At 49.2% G+C, this 22,631-nt stretch overlaps 1 protein-coding gene across 6 annotated transcripts in view; it reads left to right on the top strand.

Annotated features, from left to right (window-relative positions):
• The window catches only part of LOC119952363 (sodium- and chloride-dependent neutral and basic amino acid transporter B(0+)-like), a 109,605-nt gene extending 89,983 nt beyond the window's left edge, over positions 1 to 19,622 (top strand). For 5 of the 6 annotated variants that reach the window (XM_038776064.1, XM_038776062.1, XM_038776061.1 and 2 more), the window contains 4 exons: positions 7,008 to 7,107; positions 7,580 to 7,689; positions 7,797 to 7,967; positions 19,435 to 19,622. In XM_038776064.1, the coding sequence (XP_038631992.1) occupies positions 7,008 to 7,107; positions 7,580 to 7,689; positions 7,797 to 7,967; positions 19,435 to 19,572 (519 nt within the window). In that variant the 3' untranslated portion in view covers positions 19,573 to 19,622. The remainder of the gene's footprint in view (positions 1 to 7,007; positions 7,108 to 7,579; positions 7,690 to 7,796; positions 7,968 to 19,434) is intronic. The other variant, XM_038776063.1, reaches the window with a different exon arrangement.
• Positions 19,623 to 22,631: the final 3,009 nt, after the last annotated feature.

The following is a 22,631-nucleotide window of genomic DNA, read 5'->3' as shown; positions in this document are numbered from 1 at the left end:
TGAAGCTGTGTCCGTCAGCTCGATACCCCGCATCCAATTTCCTCTCCCACTCCCTCCCCTTTACCCTCTCCATTTCCTGCCCCCCACCCAAACCCTCCCCTCCCTGACCACCCTGTTCTCTCCTGCAAGGGTCTGTGTGGCTTCACCAGGCTGATGGGCCTGTGTTGCACTGTCAGCGGGTCACTATCCAAGGCAGGAGATTGAGGAAAGCTCTGGTGCTCCTCAGGACCTGGTTAAGTCTGACTCCTGTTTTTCTGCTGACAGTGCGCCCACACAGCGGTGTCTGTATCGGGATTGTTTGATCTTGAATCACTGTGCCAGGGATGTGGAGGAAAACAGGAGGGCAGGGATGCGGACAGGCTTGCTGTGAAGATTGACATGACAGAGGCTTTATATGTACGAGGTGTGAAATGTTTTAATAATGAACATTTCACTGTGACAGATTTGCCTTCCCCCTCAGAGCTCACTCAGAGATCCTCAGTCTTCTTGATCAGCCATGGTCTACTGCTACGTCAAGGCGTGTCTCCAGGATACATCTCAGAGGTGGAGGCAGCCTGCTGCTTTCTATGCACTGTGGCCTTTGATACCTTTGGCGGACGTCTTCTGAAGTTCCTGAAGCCCCCCTTAACCGACCGAACGGCGTCACTGGTGTTGCCATGCCAAAGTGTTCTGCCCTTGAGTTGCATCGGTGTCAGGAAGGCGGGATTCAGAAGGACTGGAAACTGCCGTCGTCTCCTTGATGGTAGGCCAGGGGTTGGCCTCCAGCATGTCCACCTCCCTGATGGTGCCCATGGAGCCTTGTGGGACTCCATGGGATGGAGGGGCAGCTGGAGTGAGCTCCAGAGAACTTTGAGTCACCAATCCTGGAGGTTCCACATTGACTGTATCATGGTATCGACGCCCTTAGTCATGGTCCTCAATGAATACCTCGGCAATGTCCACCTGCACCTGGGACACGTCCCTCATCGGCTGGGACATGCGGTCGAAGCCTTCAGCCATGGTCATCACAGACTGAGCCATGCCTTGGACAGCAGCACTCAAGGAGTGGATGTCATGGGACTCTTCCAATCAGCCTTGCAGTCACAGGAATGACATTGACACCCCCTCCTGATTCTCACGGATCTGTCCTGTCTCAGAATAAGCTCAGGGAGGACCTTGGCCAGAGGCTCAACATCTGACAGGGATCCAGCTGTGTCCTGGACCCAGCCGATCACCGACTGCTGACTCCCTCGGATGTTCCTCTCTCCGCCTGATATGCATCGGCAAATGTGTGGTGCTCACCTGATAGTGCCCTCGAAGCCTTTCCAATAATGTCTCACCACCAAGGCATGTGTCTCTGCGCTGGTGGAAGGTGCTGGTGTAAACTATGATGCATAGCCTATATTTTCCTTGTAGCTCTCCTTCGGGGTGTCCTCTTGGGTGGCAGCAGGTCGGTACAACTCCGGATGGTCTGGCTTCATCAGATAGTGATCCTACAAGACAATGGACATGTGGTCAGTGAGAAGGAAAGATAATTTTGTGGGACATCAACAGCTCATTTGAGGCAGGTCATCTGGGTGAAGGGGCAGTGGATCCTTCATTGTCGGTGACTTCTTTCTCCTCAGGCAATCCCGTGATATCCATGGCCCGTTCCTCATAAAGGTTGAGGTCTCTGGGACTCCTCCCTGTCCATCTTCTCCCTTTCCCCCTTATTATGGGCTATCTTCTATTGCGGGGACAAAGGGAGGGCGTTGTGAGTCGCACGTTTGATGGATCGGAGGGCCTATAGCAGGTGGCATGTGTGGGCACCACACCTAGGTATGAAGGGTGGGTGCCAGGGTGTTCTGAGGAACAAGATTGAAGATCGATTGAATGTGGGGAGGGTACGAGGTGTCAGCCAGTGGATTGGGGGCGGAGGAAGGGGAGTTTGGAAATTTGAGAGGTGGCAGATGGAACTGATGGTAGGAGAGAGGTGGTAACTTACCCTGCAAGTTAGAGGTAGAGGTAGTTATCTTCCTCTGATATTGGACGGCGGTCCTGCTGGTCATGATGCCCACACTGACAGCCGCTGCCACTGCCTCCCAGGTGGCATTGCTGACCCTGCTGCTGGTTGTCCAATGGAGGAAAAGTGTCCCACCTCTCATCGACGGCATCGAGAAGCCTGGCCAGGTTGGCATTGCCACAGTGAGGAGCAGATCTGCAGGCTGCTCTGCTCATGTGTTGACTTGGAGTATGTGGTGAGGGAGCGTTTAAAAGCAGCTCCCTCTTGTTAGCGGCGAGCAGCTGAGGTGTGAGTTCGGCGAATCAGACGGCGAGGGGGCCAGTATTGGTAAGATTCATGCGGGACCTAATTTTTGGGACTAAGCGTCATTAAACACAGGCCATGATCTCACTATTGCGGCCAACGTGATCTCCCCGCCAAACACATCCACACGTAGACTTCTGTCTTCTGAATCACGCCCATGGTCTCTAATACTGTATTTACCCACATCACCATAGTCATGGAATACAGATCTTCCAGTCTCCACAGGATCAGAGAGCTGTGGACATCCCAGGATGGGTGTATCCCTTCAGGATCCCTTCAGGAGAACCCTTCAGGAGTTCTCAATCACTGACTTTGTGGAAGTAAGTTTGAGTTTCTGATGGGCAAGTCCACTGTTCCTTGGAATCCTTGAAAAAGTCTCCTGTTCTGAGTTACAGTCAGATACTTCAGATAATCCTGATTTACTTCACTGATTAGTTACCAAGGAAATGTTAGGCAGAAAAATAACAATCCAACTCCTGGGTAATGTGCAACTGACCCTCCCCCCCCCCCCCCCTCCCAATTCACTCATTTAAAAAAAAAATTTAGAGTATCCAATTATTTTTTTCAAATTCAGGGGCAATTTAGTGTGGCCAATCCCCCTAGACTGCACATCTTTAGGTTGTGGGGGCGAAACCCACGCAGACACGGGGAGATTGTGCAAACTCCACACGGACAGTGACCCAGGGCCGAGATTCGAACCTGGGACCTCGGCGCCGTGAGGCAGCAAGGCTAACCCACTGCGCCACCGTGCTGCCCTTACCCAATTCACTCCTACTGACCCACTCACTAGCCTCAACCCCATTAATTATCCCTCATGTATGTCCCCCAACTATCCCCCTCACCCTCCCAAATCACCCACCGACTTGACTTGACTCCCCCGGACCCAAACAAATCCAATTAGAACATAAGAACATAAAAGCTAGGAGCAGGAGTAGGCCATCTGGTCCCTCGAGCCTGCTCCGCCATTCAATGAGATCATGGCTGATCTTTTGTGGACTCAGCTCCATTTTCCGGCCCGAACACCATAACCCTCAATCCTTTATTCTTCAAAAAACTATCTATCTTTACCTTAAAAACATTTAATGAAGGAGCCTCAACTGCTTCACTGGGCATGGAATTCCATAGATTCACAACCCTTTGGGTGAAGAAGTTCCTCCTAAATTCAGTCCTAATTCTACTTCCCCTTATTTTGAGGCAATGTCCCCTAGTTCTGCTTTTACCCGACAGTGGAAACAACCTGCCCACATCTATACTATCTATTCCCTTCATAATTTTAAATGTTTCTATAAGATCTCCCCTCATCCTTCTAAATTCCAACGGGTAAAGTCCCAGTCTACTCAACCTCTCCGCAAAATCCAACCCTTCAACTCTGGGATTAACCTACTGAACCTCCTCTGCACACCCTCCAGTGCCAGTATGTCCTTTCTCAAGTAAGGAGACCAAAACTGAACACAATACTCCAGGTGTGGCCTCACTAACACCTTATACAATTGCAACATAACCTCCCTAGTCTTAAACTCCATCCCTCTAGCAATGAAGGACTAAATTCTATTTGCCTTCTTAATCACCTGTTGCACCTGTAAACCAACTTTCTGTGACTCATGCACTAGCACACCCAGGTCTCTCTGCACAGCAGTATGCTTTAATATTTTATCATTTAAATAATAATCCCGTTTGCTGTTATTCCTACCAAAATGGATAACCTCACATTTGTCAACATTGTATTCCATCTGGCAGACCCTAGCCCATTCACTTAACCTATCCAAATCCCTTTGCAGACATCCAGTATCCTCTGCACTTTTCGCTTTACCACTCATCTTAGTGTCATCTGCAAACTTGGACTCATTGCCCTTGGTCCCCAACTCCAAATCATCGATGTAAATTGTGAACAATTGTGGGCCCAACACGGATCCCTGAGGGACACCACTAGCTACTGATTGCCAACCAGAGAAACACCCATTAATCCCCACGCTTTGCTTTCTATTAATTAACCAATCCTCTATCCATGCTACTACTTTACCCTTAATGCCATGCATCTTTATCTTATGCAGCAGCCTTTTGTGTGGCACCTTGTCAAAAGCTTTCTGGAAATCCAGATATGCCACATCCATTGGCTCCCCATTATCTACTGCACTGGTAATGTCCTCAAAAAATTCCACTAAATTAGTTAGGCACGACCTGCCCTTTATGAACCCATGCTGCGTCTGCCCAATGTCACAATTTCTATCCAGATTCCTCGCAATTACTTCCTTGATGATAGATTCCAGCATCTTCCCTACTACCGAAGTTAAGCTCACCGGCCTATAATTTCCTGCTCTCTGCCTACCTCCTTTTTTAAACAGTGGTGTTACGTTTGCTAATTTCTAATCCACCGGGACCACCCCAGAGTCTAGTGAATTTTGGTAAATCATCATTAGTGCATCTGCAATTTCCCTAGCCATCTCTTTTAGCACTCTGGGACGCATTCCATCAGGGCCCGGAGACTTATCTACTTTAGCCCCATTAGCTTGCCCATCACTACCTCCTTAGTGATAACAATCCTCTCAAGGTCCTCACCTGTCATATCCTCATTTCTATCAGTCGCTGGCATGTTATTTGTGTCTTCCACTGTGAAGACCGACCCAAAAAACCTGGACAATTGACCCTGGACACTTACCCACTCTCCTACCAGACACCCAACTAACTGATCACTCGACTCCTGCCTCCCTACCCATCTACCTCGCTACCTGTCTGCCTCCCTATCCAGCTGCCTCCCTATCCCCCTGCCTCCTTACCCACCTGCCATCCTATCTACCTGTCAACCTGTCCACTTACCTCACTAACTTGCTCCTCTACTCACTCACCCATCCACCCAGGCACTCATTCATTAGTAAGTGGGATCTGTAAATACTTAGATAGAAGAAAATTACTGCGGATGCTGGAATCTGAAACATAAATAGAAAGAAAAGGGACATCGCAGCAGGTCTGACAGCGTCCGTGGAGAGCGAAGGGCACTAACGTTTCGAGTCTGGATGGCTCTTTGTCAATGCTAGAGAGAACTGTAAATAGGATCAGAGTTATACAGTTGTGGCGGTGTGGAGCAGTGGAACTGGTTGGAGGGCCAGTGATAGGTAGTGATAACTCCACTTTGGGCAGCATGGTAGCACAGTGGTTAGCACAGTTGCTTCACAGCTCCAGGGTCCCAGGTTTGATTACCACATTGGGTCACTGTCTGTGTGGAGTCTGCACATTCTCCCGTGTCTGCGTGGGTTTCCTCTGGGTGCTCCGGTTTCCTCCCACAGTCCAATGACGTGCAGGTTAGGTGGATTGGCCATGCTAAATTGCCCTTAGTGTCCAAAATGTATTGGGTGGAGTTGCTGGGTTAAGGAGATAGGGTTGAGGTGTGGGCTTAAGTAGGGTGATCTTTCCAAGAGTCGATCCAGACTCGATGGGCCAAATAGTCTCCTTCTGAATTGTAAATTCTATGATTCACCCAATTTTTATTTACATAGAACATAGAACAGTACAGCACAGAACAGGCCCTTCAGCCCTCGATGTTGTGCCGAGCAATGATCACCCTACTCAAACCCACGTATCCACCCTATACCCGTAACCCAACAACCCCCCCCTTAACATTACTTTTTTTTAGGACACTACGGGCAATTTAGCATGGCCAATCCACCTAACCCGCACATCTTTGGACTGTGGGAGGAAACCGGAGCACCCGGAGGAAACACACGCACACACGGGGAGGACGTGCAGACTCCGCACAGACAGTGACCCAGCCGGGAATCGAACCTGGGACCCTGGAGCTGTGAAGCATTTATGCTAACCACCATGCTACCGTGCTGCCCCGAAATTCTATCAATTCATTTTGATATCTTCCATTGGTCCGTTTTTCCTTCACCATTGCCCCCCTCCCCTCACCCCATCCCACTTTGGCCAACTGTTCCCTGTTCCAGGTTGTCCTTCGACACACTGCTTACCTTTCTTCTGTTAGTAACACATTCTAATCTCTTAATGTGCCACTATCAGCATTTTTCTTAGTCATTACCTTCACCATTTTCATACCCTTTGAGTTTTTGTCCACGGCATCTTTGTCAATCACCAACTACCGCTGGCCCTCTATCCAATCCCACTGTTCCATGTGCCCCCCCCCCCCCCCCCTCTCTAACAACAGTATACATTGAAACAGATCTGATCCTATTTCCTGTTGTCTCTGGCTTTGACAAAGAGTCATCCAGACTCAAAATGTTAGCTCCTTTCTCTCTCCACGGATGCTCTCAGACCTGCTGCGATGGTCCAGTATTTTCTGTTTTTCTTTAAGTAATTAACCTTAGTTATACCTTGATTCTTGGAGCCACTCTCTCTGTGGATTCCTGTGCTGAGGGAGTTCTTTGGGATCCTGCATTGGACATTTGGACAGAAAACCCATATTCAGGTAAGTGGGCTGCTTTCCGTCTGCTCAACGCCAGACAAAGCGGCAGCAATGCCAATCGGAAGATTTGGATCATAATGCAATTTGCCTAGGCTCAGTTCAAGACACTGGATGGAGTGTAAAAGGCAGATTAGAGTTTACTGGGTGTGTAAATATCTCCAATGTATTCATCGTGATCAGAGAGATAGCAATGTGACAGTGGCAGCAAGTTAGCAGTTGAGTCAAAGTGGTGATTTAGTGTCCCGGTCATCACTTCTGTTGAATGGAGAGTTTTATAATTTTATATGCAGCATCTTTTCTTTATAGGCTGGAATTTACTGGATAAAATTAATTGATCATTTCTGTGCTGGCTGGGGCATTCTTATAGCCGCACTGTTGGAAGTTACTGGTCTCAGCTGGATCTATGGTAAGTACCACAGAGAAAAAAAATGAAATCAAGTAAAATAATTGTTTTTTAGAATGAGCACTTCCATTGTCAGAAGAACCAAGACACATGAGTTGGTTGTCTCAAAGCAGATAGTCCTTCTGGGACGTCATTGTCCTCAATTATCAAAGATGTTTCCTCAATTGGTTCCAAAGCTCAATAAGACAAGGGCAGAGTTTCCTGTATCTATTGCCCTCTTGTTCAGCTTTGACATAGAGTCATCCAGACTCGAAACGTTAGCTCCCCTTTCTCTCCACAGAAGTTGTCAGACATCTGCAGTAATTTGCTTTTACCCTCTTGTTCTTGTTGGGCTAATTTTTGTTGGGATAATTTTTACTGCAGCCATTTTCCTGTCAGTTGCCGATGGGGACGTTGTCTAAATATCTTCACTCCGAGCTGCCCTGAAGACAGGACACACCAAATGATTGTGCGTCTCTGTTTGTTGTTCACGCAGGGGTAAACAGATTCATCAAGGACATTGAGATGATGATTGGGGAACGGAATTGGCTCTTCTGGCTGTGGTGGAGGGCGTGTTGGGTTTTTATCTCTCCGTGTTTGCTGGCAGTAAGGAGATGTTACATCTTTCAGTGATTTGAACAGAGAATAATCATTCTGTAGATAACCTGTCTCATCACATTTCAGACCTTGTTTTGTACATTTATTGCCTTCAGGTAATCCTGTTCTCGTCATTAGCAACATTCACCCCACCAACCTATGGATCTGTTGAGTATCCTATCTGGTCAACAGCACTTGGCTGGTGTATGATGATCTTCTGTATCATGTGGATCCCCATTGTGGCCATTGTGAAGGTGATCCAAGCTGAGGGCTCCACCTTGTGTCAGGTGAGGGAACACAATGATTCTTTCGGCATACGTCAAGCAGAATTTCTGTGAGGTGTGCCAATAATGTTGCCAATTTGCACCGGAGACACCAATAATGTTGCTCTTTTTAACTGGATACTAATATGACAGTTATTAATGATGATATTGCTTTAGAGTCGCCAGGTATCAGGCGATACCACCACAAGGTTTCGCCGGACATGCAACATAAAACACTGCAAGCTAAATTACACCTAACACTACAACAACCTGTACTTAACTGCAGGCACCCGGCTTTATGCAGAGGAACAAGGCCTTTGTTCGGATCTGGCGTGGCTGGGTCTGGAGAAGTGACTTTGTTTCTGCAGGGCTCATCCATCTGATAGCGATCGTTGGTCTTGAACTTGCTTCTGATCTTGGTACTGCAATTGGTTTTGGGCACAAGCCGGGGCCAAGAGAGTGCTGGGCGCCAGGGCCAAAAGAGACTGAACACATGACAGTGTCTCTTTTTATCCTTCGGGGGTTTTGCGCGCTTTTGGGCGGTCCTTAGCTTTGGACCCAATAATTCAGCAGGCTTCGATTACTGCCTTAGATTTTAGCCAATAAATGGGCGGGTGCCTTGATGGCTGGGTCTGTCCTGAGCGGGTATTGACCTTGGCTGTTTGGGCTTCCTGGGTGAAGGGAGTGGCGCCGATGCGTCTGGATCTGTATCTGATACCCGAGTACAAGTCTTTTGTTCTGGGGAAATGGGCCATTGGAATGCAAATCGGTTGGGGTTTTCGATAGTGTCTGGTTGTCTAGTCGCAAATATACACTTAGAACATAGAACAGTACAGCACAGAACAGGCCCTTCGGCCCTCAATGTTGTGCCGAGCCATGATCACCCTACTCAAACCCACGTATCCACCCTATACCCGTAACCCAACAACCCCCCCCCCTTAAGCTCTGAGTTCGTCTGGATCCTGCATTGGCCATATTTCCCGTGATTCTTTGCAAGTGGCCAGGTTTCCCTTTGCAAGTGGCCATCCCAGGTGGCTACGGAGGTTCCCCAATCTCTACTCCAGCAACACCTCAACCAGGAAAATAGTATAGATATTGTGATTTGAATCATTTAAATTTAAAGCATAGAAGGATGCCATTCAGCCTGGCATATGTATTTCATAGAATCACTACAGTGCAGAAGGGGGCCATTCGGCCCATGCTGTCTGCACCGACCCTCCAAAAGAGCATCCTAACTCGGCCCACACCCTCGCCCGATCCCCATAACCCCTCCTAACCTGCACATCTTTGGACACTAAGGAGCAATTTAGGATGGCCAATCAACCTAACCTGCACATCTTTGGACTGTAGGAGGAAACCGTGATGCACGATCAATTGCACAAAGACTTGAGTTAATACAACTGAGGCTTTATTGCTCTAAGATGTATGGCCTCCCACAGCAGCTGGCGAAATGGCTGCAGCATGGAGGACACACACATTTATACTCCAACTACTGGGCGAAGCCAGCAGGCAGGGACTACCAATGTACCTGTAGTACAGGTCCTACCATACATCACCTAATAGAGGTGCAACAGTGGTTTACCACATTCACCCCCTGTTAAAATTGAGTCCGGCGGGGGTGGTGGAGAACTATATACAACAAATGAGTTTACATTTACAATATTTGAGAGAACAAAAATGCCCTTTGAAGTCCAGTGGACCAGTTAGACGTATAACCGGTCCGGGGCCTTGACGTGCTGCTGGGAGCGTTGCAGTGGTGGCGGCAGTGCTGATGCTGGTCTGGTCTTCGGTGAGTCCAGGAGCGTACCAAAATCCTCTTCATCCTCGGCCGTGGGTAGGGGGAGGATGGATGGTCCTGGGGGAGGTAACTGCTGGGAGTGTAGGGGAGGCCAGGGTGGCGCCGGGCCGGAGGGGAGTATGTGTGTGTGGAACTTGCTGGTGCCTGAGGGAGAGAGTATCCTGGCGGCCACCGGGGTATGCCACGTAGGCATACTGGGGGTTTGCATGGAGCAATTGCACCCTGTCCACCAACAGGTCCGCCTTGTGGAGTTGAACGTGCTTACGGAGCAGGATGGGTCCTGGAGCTGCGAGCCAAGTCGGGAGTGACACCCCGTATATGGATTTCCTGGGGAAGGCAAATTTACGTTTATGGGGTGTGTTGTTAGTGGCGGTGCACAGTAGTGACCAAATGGAGTGCAGTGCTACAGGGAGAGCCTCCTGCCAGCGGGAGTGATGCACTATCAATTGACCACAGAAGTGAGGTTGTAGTCTGAACTGAAGGCTTTAATAGACAAGATGTTTCCACAGCAGCTCAGGTACAGAAAGGAAAATGTGGGGAACACACGGGGCTCTTATACCCCGCCTTACAGGGCGGAGCTACCTTACAGCTCTAGCCAATGGGTGCCTAGTGTTACATACCATTGGGCCAATGAGCCGCGAGCCTTCTCCACCAATGGTGTCTCAGCATTGCTAGTTACCGTAATACCTCTAGTCATACTACCACAGGGAGGCCGGGAGGTTCCTGGACCGTAGGAATTGATGGTCTGGCTGTAGTCCACGACCATTCTGTGTTTCTCCCCAGTTTTAACTACTGCCACTTGGACTCTCCAGGGGCTCTTGCTGGCCTCGATGATGGCTTCCCGAAGCAGCCGCTGGAACTTTGACCTGATGAAGGTCCTGTCCTGGGTGCTGTACCATCTGCTCCTGGTGGCGACGGGTTTGCAGTCCGGGGTTAGATTTGCAAAGAGGGAGGGCGGATCGACCTTTAGGGTCGCGAGGCCGCACGCAATAAGTGGTGGTAGGGGCCCGCCGAATTTCAGGGTTAGGCTCTGGAGGTTACACTGGAAGTCCAGGTCGAGTAGTAGGGCAGTGCAGAGGACGTAGAGGTGGAAGCCGCTGAATTCTACGCCCTGGACCGTGAGTGTGACCGTACAGTACCCCCGGATCGGCACGGAATGGGATCCGGAGGCCAGGGAGATTCTTTGGTTGACGGGGTGTACTGCGAGGGAGCAGTGCCTTACTGTATCCGGGTGGATGAAGCTTTTGGTGCTCCCGGAGTCCAGCAGGCAAGAGGTAACGTGTCCGTTGATTTTGACGGTGGTCGATGCGGTGGCCAGGTTGTGCGGACTGGTCGATGGTCACTGAGGCGAGTCATTGTCGGTCGTCGCTGGTGTCGGATGATGGGGAGTCCAGGGTACACAGGTCCTGGAATGCTGTCGGTACCCATGTGCCCTGGGGGAGATAAGATGGCGGCGCCTGAAGATCTTGAGGAGGACAAAATGGCGGCGTCCATCGGCCACACGTGGCGGGGGTTGAACAAGATGGCGGCGCCAATGGGCCGCACGTGTTGCGCGGAGGGGAAGATGGCGGCACCCACTGGCCGCGCATGGTCTGAGGAGAAGAAGATGGCGGCGCCCACTGGCTGCGTGTGGTCTGAGGAGGAGAAGATGGTGGCGCCCACTGGCCGCATGTGGTCCGGGAAGGTGAAGACGGTGGTGCCCATTGTCCGTAAACGAGGGGGTGATAGCTGCGACTGCACAAGCCTGGCATACCGCGGTGAAGTGCTGCTTCTTACCGCAAGCCTTACAAAGGGCATCGCGGGCCGGGCAGCATTGGCGGGGTTGTTTCTGCTGGCCGCAAAAGTAACATTGGGGAACCCCGGGGTTCGCTGGCCGGCGTGTGGCGCAGGCGTACTGGCAGGGTAAGGCCCCCGCTGGGGCGGCCGTCTGTAGGGTCCACGATATGTAGGAGGGGTGGGCCATGCGGCTGGGGGTGTAGGCCTGAATGTTGCGTGAGGCTACCGGCATAGAGAGCGCAAGCTTCTTTGTCTCTGCTAGATCGAGCGTGGCTCCTTCTAACAGTCGCTGGCGTATGAGGTCCGACCCAATCCCCGTACCAAACGCATCCCGCATAAGGACGTTTGAATGTTCTGTGGCCGTAACGGCCTAACAGTCACAGTCCCGGACGAGTGGGATTAGGACCCGCCAGAAGTCTTCTATGGACTCACCAGGGAGTTGAGAGGGAGTGGCAATTACGTGCCTGGGGAATAACATGTTCGTCTTCTGAGCGTAATTTTCTTTGAGATGCGTTATGGCTTTGGCGTAGTTTGGCGCGTCCTCGATCAGCGGAAAGACATTGGAGCTCAATCTTGAGTACAGTATCTGTATTTTCTGAGCCTCTGAGACAGGGTTGGTCACTGAGTTGATGTACGCCCCGAAACAAGCTAGCCAGTGCTGAAAGTCCTTTTTGGCGTCGCTTGATTGCGGATCCAGCTGCAGGCGATCCGGCTTGATACGGAGGTCCAGCTTTTGAAAATCTTAGAGCAATAAATCGATGCACAATCAGTTGCATAAAGACGAGTTTAATACAACTGAGGCTTTATTGCTCTAAGACGTGTGGCCTCCTACAGCAGCTGGCGAAATGGCTGCATGCTGGAGGACACACACATTTATACTCCGCGTACTGGGCGGAGTCAGCAGGCAGGAACTACCAACATCACGTAATAGAGGTGCAACAGGGGTTTACCACAAACCGGAGCACCTGGAGGAAACCCATGCAGGCATGGGGTTGCGGGGGGGGGGGGGGGGGGGGGGGGAGAGAGTGTGCAAACCCCACACAGACATTCACCCAAGGCCAGAATTGAAACTGGGTCCCAAGTGCTGTGAAGGCAGCAATGCTCCTTCAAAGAGGACTTGTGGTTACTGCCAGGCCATGTTTGCTTTGTGTGTGCATCAGCTGTGGTTCAGTGGGCAGCACAGTAGCACAGTGGTTAGCACAGTTGCTTCACAGCGCCAGGGACTCGGGTTCAATTCCCGGCTTAGGTCACAGTGCGGAGTCTGCACATTCTCCACGATTGGCCATGATAAATTGCTCTTAGGTTAGATGGGCTAGTAGGGTTCTCTTTCCAAGAGCCGGTGCAGATTCAATAGGCCGAATGGCCTCCTTCTGCACTGTAAATTCTATGATTCTAGCCATTGTACCTTTCAATGAGGAGGTTGTGTGTTCGATCCAGCATCCAGGACTTGTGCAGAAAAATCAAGATGGAAAATCTTGTGCGGTATTGGGTGGACTTTTGGATGAGATGTTAAACGGTCCACTCTCTGAGGTAAACGTAAAAGATCTCATCAGCATTTTTGAAGTAGTGTTGGGGTATCAGCCACGTTGCTCTGGTCCTTACCCAACATCGATGGCAACAGTAACTATACTTCATAGAATATAGAACCTACAGTGCAGAAGGAGGCCATTTGGCCCATCGAGTCTGCACCGACCCACTTAAACCCTCACTTCCATCCTATCCCTCTAACCCAATAACCCCTTCTAAACGTTTTGGACACTAAGACAATTTAGCATAGCCAAACCACCTAACCTGCATGTCTTTGGACTCTGGGAGAAAAGCAGAGTACCCGGAGGAAATCCGCGCAGACACAGGGAGAACGTGCAGACTCCACACAGACAGTGACCCAGCAGGGAATTGAACCTGGGACCCTGGTGCTGTGAAGCCACAATGCTATCCGCTGTGCTACCGTGCTACCCACTACTTCATTGGTTGTAAAGTGCTTTGAGGTGCCAGGTGACCATGAAAGGTGCTATGCAAATGCCATAAAAATAAAGAAACCTGGAAAAACTCGGCAGGCTTGACGGAATCTGTGGAGCTGTCTTTATTTCAGATTTCCAGCATCTACAATATGTTGCATTAATGATACAAATCCAAATATTTCTTGTTCATAAGCCTGTAAATTCCTCACTTTTAAATTATTTATGGAATCAGTTTTCAACATCTTTTTGGACAGATCTTGACAAATATTTTTAATCCATTGAGCTGGTTGTTGACCACATGCCAGAGGGAATAGTTTTATTCGCTCTACTCTGTCAAAAAACTTGCATCATCTTATAAATGCCTAATGTCCATAGAACTGTAGAATCCCTACAGGGCAGAAGGAGGCCATTTGGCCCATCAAGTATGTGTTGACCCTCTGGATGAGCAGTCTACTGAGCCCCAGGCCCCACCCTACCCCAGATTCAGATTTAGGTTTATTAATTGTCACGTGTACGGAGGAACAGTGAAAAGTATGCCCCGCGTACAAAGAACATACAGTGCAGAAGGAGGCCATTCGGCCCATCAAGTCTGCACCGACCCATTTAAGCTCTCACTTCCACCCTCCTGAACCCAATAATCCCTCCTAACCTTTCTGGACACTGAGGGCAATTTAGCATGGCTAATCCACCTAACCTGCACATCTTTGGACTGTGGGAGGAAACCGGAGCACCTGGAGGAAACCCAAGCAGACACGGGAAGAACATGCAGACTCCGCATAGACAGTGACTCAGCGGAGAAACGAACCTGGGACCCTGGCGCTGTGAAGTCACAGTGCTAACCACTATGCTACCGTGCTATATCGTGCATATAGTCCAGGTAATTTGGGGCAATTTATCATGACCAATCCATCTAACCTGCACACATTTGGACTGTGGGAGGAAACCGGAGCACCCGGAGGAAACCCACGCAGACACAGGGAGAACATATAAACTCCAACGATGCAGTCACCCAGGACTGGAATTGAACCCGGGACCCTAGAGCTGTGAGGCAGCAGTGCCAACCACTGTGCCATTGTGCCAGGAATAATGTTGGGAAATCCCGGCCCCTGTGTTTATAAAATGTTTTAGGATTCAATCCAGTTCTCCCTGATAATCCAATAACCATTCTTTTCTTCCTGTATTTTTCAATCCTACCCTGCACTTATAATTTTCTAGTTTTGTACCTAAATTTTGCTGCTGATATTTATCACAAGCTTCCTTTATTTGTTTTATCCAACTTTTAACTTCCTTTGTCACGCAGGATGCATTATCTTTGAATATTCTGCCTATTCCCTGTAAAGGAGTTTGCCTTGTTTAACCCTGAACTATTTCTCCGAAAAGTCCTCATTATTCCATTGTTCCTTCACACTGCAATCACTTTTCAAATCTATTTGAGCCTGATCACTTAAATCATTATTTCTTCCTTCATTGAGTACTTTTGCTCTTAATATATTCTGGTGCCTTTCAATAATTGCTGTCAACAAAGTTATGTGGTGGTCACTGTTAGCTGTTTGATTTGCTTCATTTTCCTAACCCAAATCCAATGCATCTCCGTCGCTGGGTTGGACCAGAGACAGAATGGTGACAAACCTCCTCTGTGTACACTTTCGAAATCTGGTCGTTCCCTACCCTTGAAAATAGCCTTTTGCCAATCTACATTCGAAAAATTAAAGTCACATAATTTTACTGTTCTAATTTTGTTAAACATTTTAGAATTTGCGAATGGATTTACTAATCTGAAACAATACTTCAAATGAAAATTTTCAGCAATACAGAAACTCTCCATGTTCCTTTGCTCAGGAAGATTTACTTCTAGAATCATGTGGAATATCTGTTTGATTTGGAACGGTAACATTACAATAATCAACCGTGCCACTCCCCGCCCCACCACGCCTTTATCATTTCTGATTACTGAAAAAATATCAAGAACCTATACATATCGTTGTATGAAAAATATTTTGTTGGAGGCATTTTCATATATCTACATAACAAAGCATAAAAAACACCCGACAAGAGCCACAGCCCAAACAGAAAATTAATACCCCCCCCCCCCACCCACCACCCTCCGCACCCCCACTCCCGACCCCCCCACCCTCTGCCCGACGATTCAATGCTCCTAAAGGAAGTTGACAAACAGCTTCCACCTCGCGGTGAACACCTCCTCTGAACTGGTATGTCCCTGCCAGCTCCTCCAGGTCTGAAAACGACCCTCCAACAAACAACCCCATAAAATGTTCTATTCCCACCTGCCACTGTCCCTGGAACGTCACTTCCAATCCTGCGGGCGCAATCCTATGATTGTCGTTAATTGGTACCCCCAAGGGACATGCCTTCCATTCTAAGATGTTGCTGCCAGTGGTTCCACACTCACAACATTGATACCACCACAGGGCTCGTGGAGTATCTGGTGTGCGAGAATGGAGGGGGCGCCAGCAATAGTGCCCTCAATAATAATCTTTATTATCATCACGTAGGCTTACATTAACACTGCAATGAAGTTACTGTGAAAATCCCCTAGTCGCCACACTCCGGCGCCTGTTCGGGTACACTGAGGGAGAATTCAGAATGCCCAGTTCACCTAACAAGCACATCTTTCGGGATTTGTGGGAAATAACTGGAGCACCCGGAGGAAACCCACGCAGACAAGCGGAGCGAAGAGAAAATGCTGGAAAATCTCAGCAGGTCTGGTAGCATCTATAGGGAGAGAAAAGAGCTAATGTTTCCAGTCTAGATGACCCTTTGTCAAAGCAGACACGGGGAGAACGTCCAGACTCCATACAGACAGTGACCCAAGCTGGAAATCAAACCCGGGTCCCTGCCGCTGTGAAACCACTGTGCCACCGTGCCGCCCTTCATATCCTTTACAAACTGGTCCCTTTACACGAGGCTGCCTCCTTCCGCCCCCACACCAACCACACCTCCACTGCCCATTTTTTAAACATTCCAATGTTTGCTGCCCAATAATAGTTTTGCAAATTTGACAACGCTTACTCCAACCCCGTTGATCCCTCTCTCAGAACACCCTTCTAGCCTGCGGAGCCTTACCCACGCACACAAACCTCAAAATCATTCTGTTAACCTTTCTAAAAAAGAATTTGGGCACAAAGAATAGGAGGTCCTGAATCACTAAAAGAAACTTCGGCAACACCGTCATCTTTACCGTGGCAGCGCATCCCACCTCTTAAAGGCCGTCTTCATTCCCTCCACCAACCGCGCCAAATTCATCTTAGGTAGCTGGGCCCAACTCTGCGGCACTTATATTCCAAGATAACGAAAACACACCACCACCAGCAGTAGTGGCAGTTCTCCCAAACTCCTCCCCTGTACCCGGCACTAATTGTAAATATCTCTCTTTTCCCTATGTTGATCTTATAGCCTGAAAAAAGGCTATACTCTCCCAAAATCTCATGATCAAGTCGAAGTTCCCAAACGGGTCAGAAATATACAGCCGGAGATCGTCCCCATGCCAAGAAATACGGTGCTCCCCACCCTCTCCCCCGAGACCCGAAGAGCCTTTGCTAGGGCAAAGAGCAGCAGGGAGAGTGGCACTGCTGCCTCGTCCTCCAATACAACCCAAAGTACTCCGAGCTGACCTTGTTACTCTGAACACTCACCTTCGGCACCTCATACAACAGCCGAATCCAGTCCCCCTGGCCCTAGCAGTTGCCCCACCGCCTTTCCCATGGACACAAGTCCAAAGTCCATCTGGAGCTTCTGTCTCTCCTTCAACAGTGCCTCTTCAGGTGCCGCCAAGTACCTCCGGTCGACCCTCAGAATGGCCCCCACTAATCTCAAACTCTCAGCCCATACCACCGTCTCTTCGTTCACCCGTATCGAGATAAATTCCCCCTTACCACCACCTGCAAAGCCAAAAAATTGGAGATGGAGACCGCCCCATCTTATTCTGCTCCACATAGTTCCGGATTTTTTCGCAAACCCCCTTATCCGCCAATAAACCCACACGCAATTTCCACTGCGGCCTTTGGGGACTTCCCTTTGCCACCCCCAATTCCACCCAAAGCGGCGCGTGATCCCGGTGAATGTGCGAGAAGTAAGAAAATGTCTTTGTCCTCGGCCTCTCAAACCGCCTCGCGTCTACCCCTCCCATGCATTCCATAAACCCAAACAGATCCTTTGCCATGGTGGACACCTGCAGGGACCTGGGACATGACCAGTCCAACCAGGGTCCAGAACCCTATTATAATTCCCCCCTCCCAATTTGGGGCATAGACATTCACCAGCATCCACTCACTATCACAAATCTACTCCCAGGGTCTGTCACTATAATCCGCACCTCAAAAGCCACCTTCTTAGTGATCAAGACTGCCACCCCTCTTCTCTTCATATCCAACCCCAAACAGACTATCTGCCCCATCCAGCCCTTCCTCAACCTCGTCTGGTCCCCCACCTTCAAACACATCTCCTGAAAAACCACGTTCACCTTTCAACTCCTTATTCGCGCCAAAAGGCGAGACCTCATAATCGGCCCATTTAATCCCTGAACGTTCCAAGTAATCAACCGGGTCGGGGGGCTCTATCTCCCCCTCCCCCGAATCAGCCACTGCAACTCTTTAACCAGCTGCCTCAGGTCCACGCCTTTCCCACTCTCGGGCCTACCCAAGATGTCCGCTGCCATTCCACCTTAACCAACTGCTCCACACCAACTCTATTTACGTCCTCAGCATCCTCCCTCGCCGCTCCTCAATACACAAAGTGAAAGAAAATCAACTCACCCCAGCCCCTTTACCCCACACCCTCCAAGGTGGTTACCTACTGGCATGGTGGCCCCAACTCGAGAAATGACCTACCCCCCTTCTGTGCTACCCCAAGAACAGTTGTACACACTTACCCAGTCCATGCCCAAACACAGTAAATACCATAATCCACATGGCATACACCCCCATATTCCCTGAACTGGCATCTCCAAAGTTCAATGTCCTCGCAGGTCCCCTAGTCCATGTTTTCTCATAAGTTGACTTGCCTCCTCCAGCGTATCAAAAAACATTCCTGATTCTCATGTGTGATCCACAGACGAGCAGGATATAACACTCTTGAGTTTCATTCCTTTCTTATAGAGGGCCGTTTTAACTCTATTGAACCCATCCCGCTAGTTGGTCAACTCTGCACCCAAGTCCTGGTAGATTCGCACCACGTTTCCGTCCCAAGTACACTCCCTCGTCTCCTTCGCCCACCGCAGAATCTTTTCTTTATCCAACAAAAGATGCAACTGCACCACCATCACCCTCGGTTGCTCTCCCGCCTTTGGCCTCTTCCTCAACACCCAACTTGGCCCTCATGATCGACCACCGACTCCTCCATCTTCTCCTCCGGTTTCCTCTCACAGTCCAAAGATGTGCAGGTTAGGTGGAAATGGCCATGATAAATTGCCCTTTTTGCCCAAAAGGATGAAGTGGGGATAGGGTGGAGGCGTGGGCTTAAGTAGAGTGCTCTTTCCAAGAGGCGGTGCAGACTCAATGTCCGAATGGCCTCCTTCTGCACTGTAAATTCTATGATTCTATGATTAAGATCAGGGTTATTCTCCAGTTGGAAGTTAGCTGTGGATACAAATCAGACAGAAATTATAGAACATAGAACATTTCAGCGCAGTACAGGCCCTTCGGCCCTCGATGTTGCGCCGACCTGTGAAACCCCTGTAAAGCCCATCTACACTATTCCCTTATCGTCCATATGTCTATCCAATGACCATTTGAATGCGTTTAGTGTTGGCGAGTCCACTACTGTTGCAGGCAGGGCATTCCACACCCTTACTACTCTCTGAGTAAAGAACCTACCTCTGACATCTGTCCTATATCTATCTCCCCTCAATTTAAAGCTATATCCCCTCATGCTAGACATCACTATCCAAGGAAAAGGGCTCTCAATGTCCACCCTAAACATTTCACTTTTATTTTCACAGAAAATTTCTGCCGCTTGCACATCAGCTCCTGATTGGGGCCCTTACTTAAAAGAACACAGAGGGGAAAGATACAGAAACAAGCCTGATGCTGCAGAAGATTCGAACTGTATGCAACGTCTGACTATGTCTGAGATGTAAAAAATGTATGAAAATTGCTGTACAATTTATAAACATTGCCCTGAAAGCCCGTCACAGTGTACTCCCTCTGTTATGTCTCAATTGGGTCTTCAGTGAGACACAGGTAGCGGGATTCTCCGTTCCTGAGACTAAGTGTTGACACCGGGGCAGGATTCGCGGAGTTCCACGACAGCAGAACTGGTGCCGCACCTGAACTTATTCAGTGACCATGGAGGGGCTAGCACTGGTGCCATGTGGAACACAATCAATTCCAATGAAAAATGGTGCGGGATTCAGTGGGACACTCGGGAGTTGACACATTCCATCGCCTGTTCGGGTACACAGAGGGAGAATTTAGAATGTCCAATTCACCTAACAAGCTTGTCTTTCAGGATTTGTGGGAGGAAACCCACGCAGACACGGGGAGAACATGCAGACTCCGCAGAGACACTGACCCAATATATCCATTTCACTCCCCACACACCCTCATCCCTGCCAACAAGATTGCACTGGTTGCGCTGGAGTGTCCATCCCACCGATAGGTCGGCTGAGGCCCGAGGGCACCCAGAGGGGGAGGGGGGGGGCATCTATACGATCTGTGGCCTGAAATTCACAGTGGGCAGTCAGCTGCATGGCTGCCTTGCAGGCCATGCCAATGGTGCTCCATGCCCGTCCACCCCGACCCCAACGCCCACTTCCTAGCCTCCCCCCCCCACTACTCCACTTGACCCTGGCAGAAGCCCCCCCCCCCCCAGCAGAAGCTGATGAATGTCTATGCCCCAAATTGGGATGATGTAGGATTTTTGAGGCGGGTTTTGAAATTAAATGAGATGAAAATTGCTTATTATCACAAGTAGGCTTCAAATGAAATTACTGTGAATAGCCTCTAGTCGCCACATTCCGCCGCCTGTTCGGGGAGGCTGGTACGGGTTTTGACAAAGATCCCGAACCTACTGATTAGAGGGTGGGGGGGATTTTATTAGGGTTCTGGACCCTAGGTTGGACCGGTCATGTCCCAGGTCCCTGAAGGTGGTTTCAATATTGCAGCATGCCTTCTGTTATCCCTTTTTACTTGTTTGTTTATATTGAATTTCACACCCCATTGACTTTTAGCAGCCTCTTTTAGCCAGCTGCTGCCTGCTTCAGAGGGCCTATAGAGATTGTTTGATTATACCCCCTCCCCCACACACATTAGCCCTCAAGAGCGACCCTAGATGCACACCTGGAGCCCGCCAGGGTTGGGTGCAGAGGCAATCGTTGCTGGGTGGTAGGGTACATGGCAGGGCAGCATTCCAGGCTGTTAAAGGAAGCCCGGGAGGAATTAGCGGATGCTCTGAGGATAGTTTTCCAATCCTGACTAGATACAGGTGAGGCACCAGAAGATTGGAGGCCCGTTAACATTGTACCATTATAGGGCAGCACGGTGGCCTAGTGGTTAGCACAACCGCCTCACGGCGCTGAGGTCCCAGGTTCGATCCCGGCTCTGGGTCACTGTCTGTTTGGAGTTTGCACATTCTCCCCGTGTCTGCGTGGGTTTCGCCCCCACAACCCAAAAATGTGCACATTAGGTGGATTGGCCACGCTAAATTGCCCCTTAATTGGAAAAAATAATTGGGTAATCTAAATTAAAAAAAAAAACATTGTACCATTATTTCAATAGGATGCAAGGTATACGCCTGAAAATTATAGGCCGGTCAGTCTCAACTTTCGTGATCGACAAATAATTGGAATCAATTCTGTGAGACATAATAAACTGTCACTTCGAAAAGCATGGATTAATCAGGGATTGTGAGTGTGGCTTTGTTAAGGGAAGATGATGTGTCATGTAATCAAAATTTTTTGAGTAAGTAAAAGGAGCATTGATAAGGGTAGTGCAGTGGATGTGGTCTACATGGATTTTAGTGAGGCATTTGTCAAAGTGCCACATGGTAGACTGGAAAGAAAAGTGAGATCTCGTGGGATACAGGGAAGGTGGCAGATTGGGTCCAACATTGGCTCAATGACAGGAAAAAAACAAGAATGGTCAATGTTTTGCACAGGGTAAGCAGTGTCCAGTGATGCCCCAGAAGATTCCATACGGGGAGCAAGGTGGCACAGTGGGCTAGCCCTGCTGCCTCACGGCGCCGAGGTCCCAGGTTCGATCCCAGCTCTGGGTCACTGTCCGTGTGGAGTTTGCACATTCTCCCCGTGTCTGTGTGTGTTTTGCCCCCACCACCCAAAAGATGTGCGGGCTAGGTGGATTGGCCATGCTGAATTGCCCCTTAATTGGAAAAATGAATTGGGCACACTAAATTTATATTAAAAAAAAGATTCAATATGGGGGCCGGAATTCTCCATCCATTCATGTCGGCGTGATTCTCTAGTGCTACTGCAGTGAATGGAATTTTCTCATCGACAGTGGTGATGGCTGGGGGAACTCGGATCAGAGAACCTGGCCGGGGGTTCTTACTATTTATTGTTTATGTTAATCTGTCAGACTTACATGTGGGAGACATGATAGGGAAATCTGCAGATGGCACAAAGATTGGTCAGGTAGTTGATAGTGAAGAGGATAGCTGTCGACTCCAGAATATCAACGGTTTAGTTGAGTGGGCAGAAATGTAGCAAATGGAGAAGTGTGAGGTAATGCATTTGCAGAGGACAAAGCAAGGGAACACTCAATAAACGGGATGATTTTGGGAGGGGTTGAGGACGAAAGAGACCTCGGAGTGCATGTCCACAGGTCCCTGAAGGTGGCATTAGGTGGGAAAAAAAGCATATGGAATGATTTAATTTATTGGACGAGGTGTGGAATACAAAAACGGGGATGTAATGATGGAACTACATAAAACGCTGGTTAGGCCACAGCTGGAGTTTTGCACAGTTCTGGTCACCGCATTACAGGAAGGACATATTTATATGTTGCCAGGTCTTTAACTTGCAGTTTTGAGGAGAGATTGGATAGGCTTGGGCTGTTTTCCTTCGAACAGAGGAGGCAAAAGGGTGATGTAATTGAGGGGTACAAAATGATGAGAGGGAAGACAGGAAAGAGTTATTTTCACCAGCTAAGGGGTCAATTACCAGGGGGCATAGATTTAAAG

The sequence above is a fragment of the Scyliorhinus canicula genome, chromosome 17 (genome assembly GCF_902713615.1).
Source record: "Scyliorhinus canicula chromosome 17, sScyCan1.1, whole genome shotgun sequence".
Classification (NCBI taxonomy): Eukaryota; Metazoa; Chordata; class Chondrichthyes; order Carcharhiniformes; family Scyliorhinidae; genus Scyliorhinus; species Scyliorhinus canicula.
This window is presented reverse-complemented; position numbering and strand designations above follow the sequence as displayed.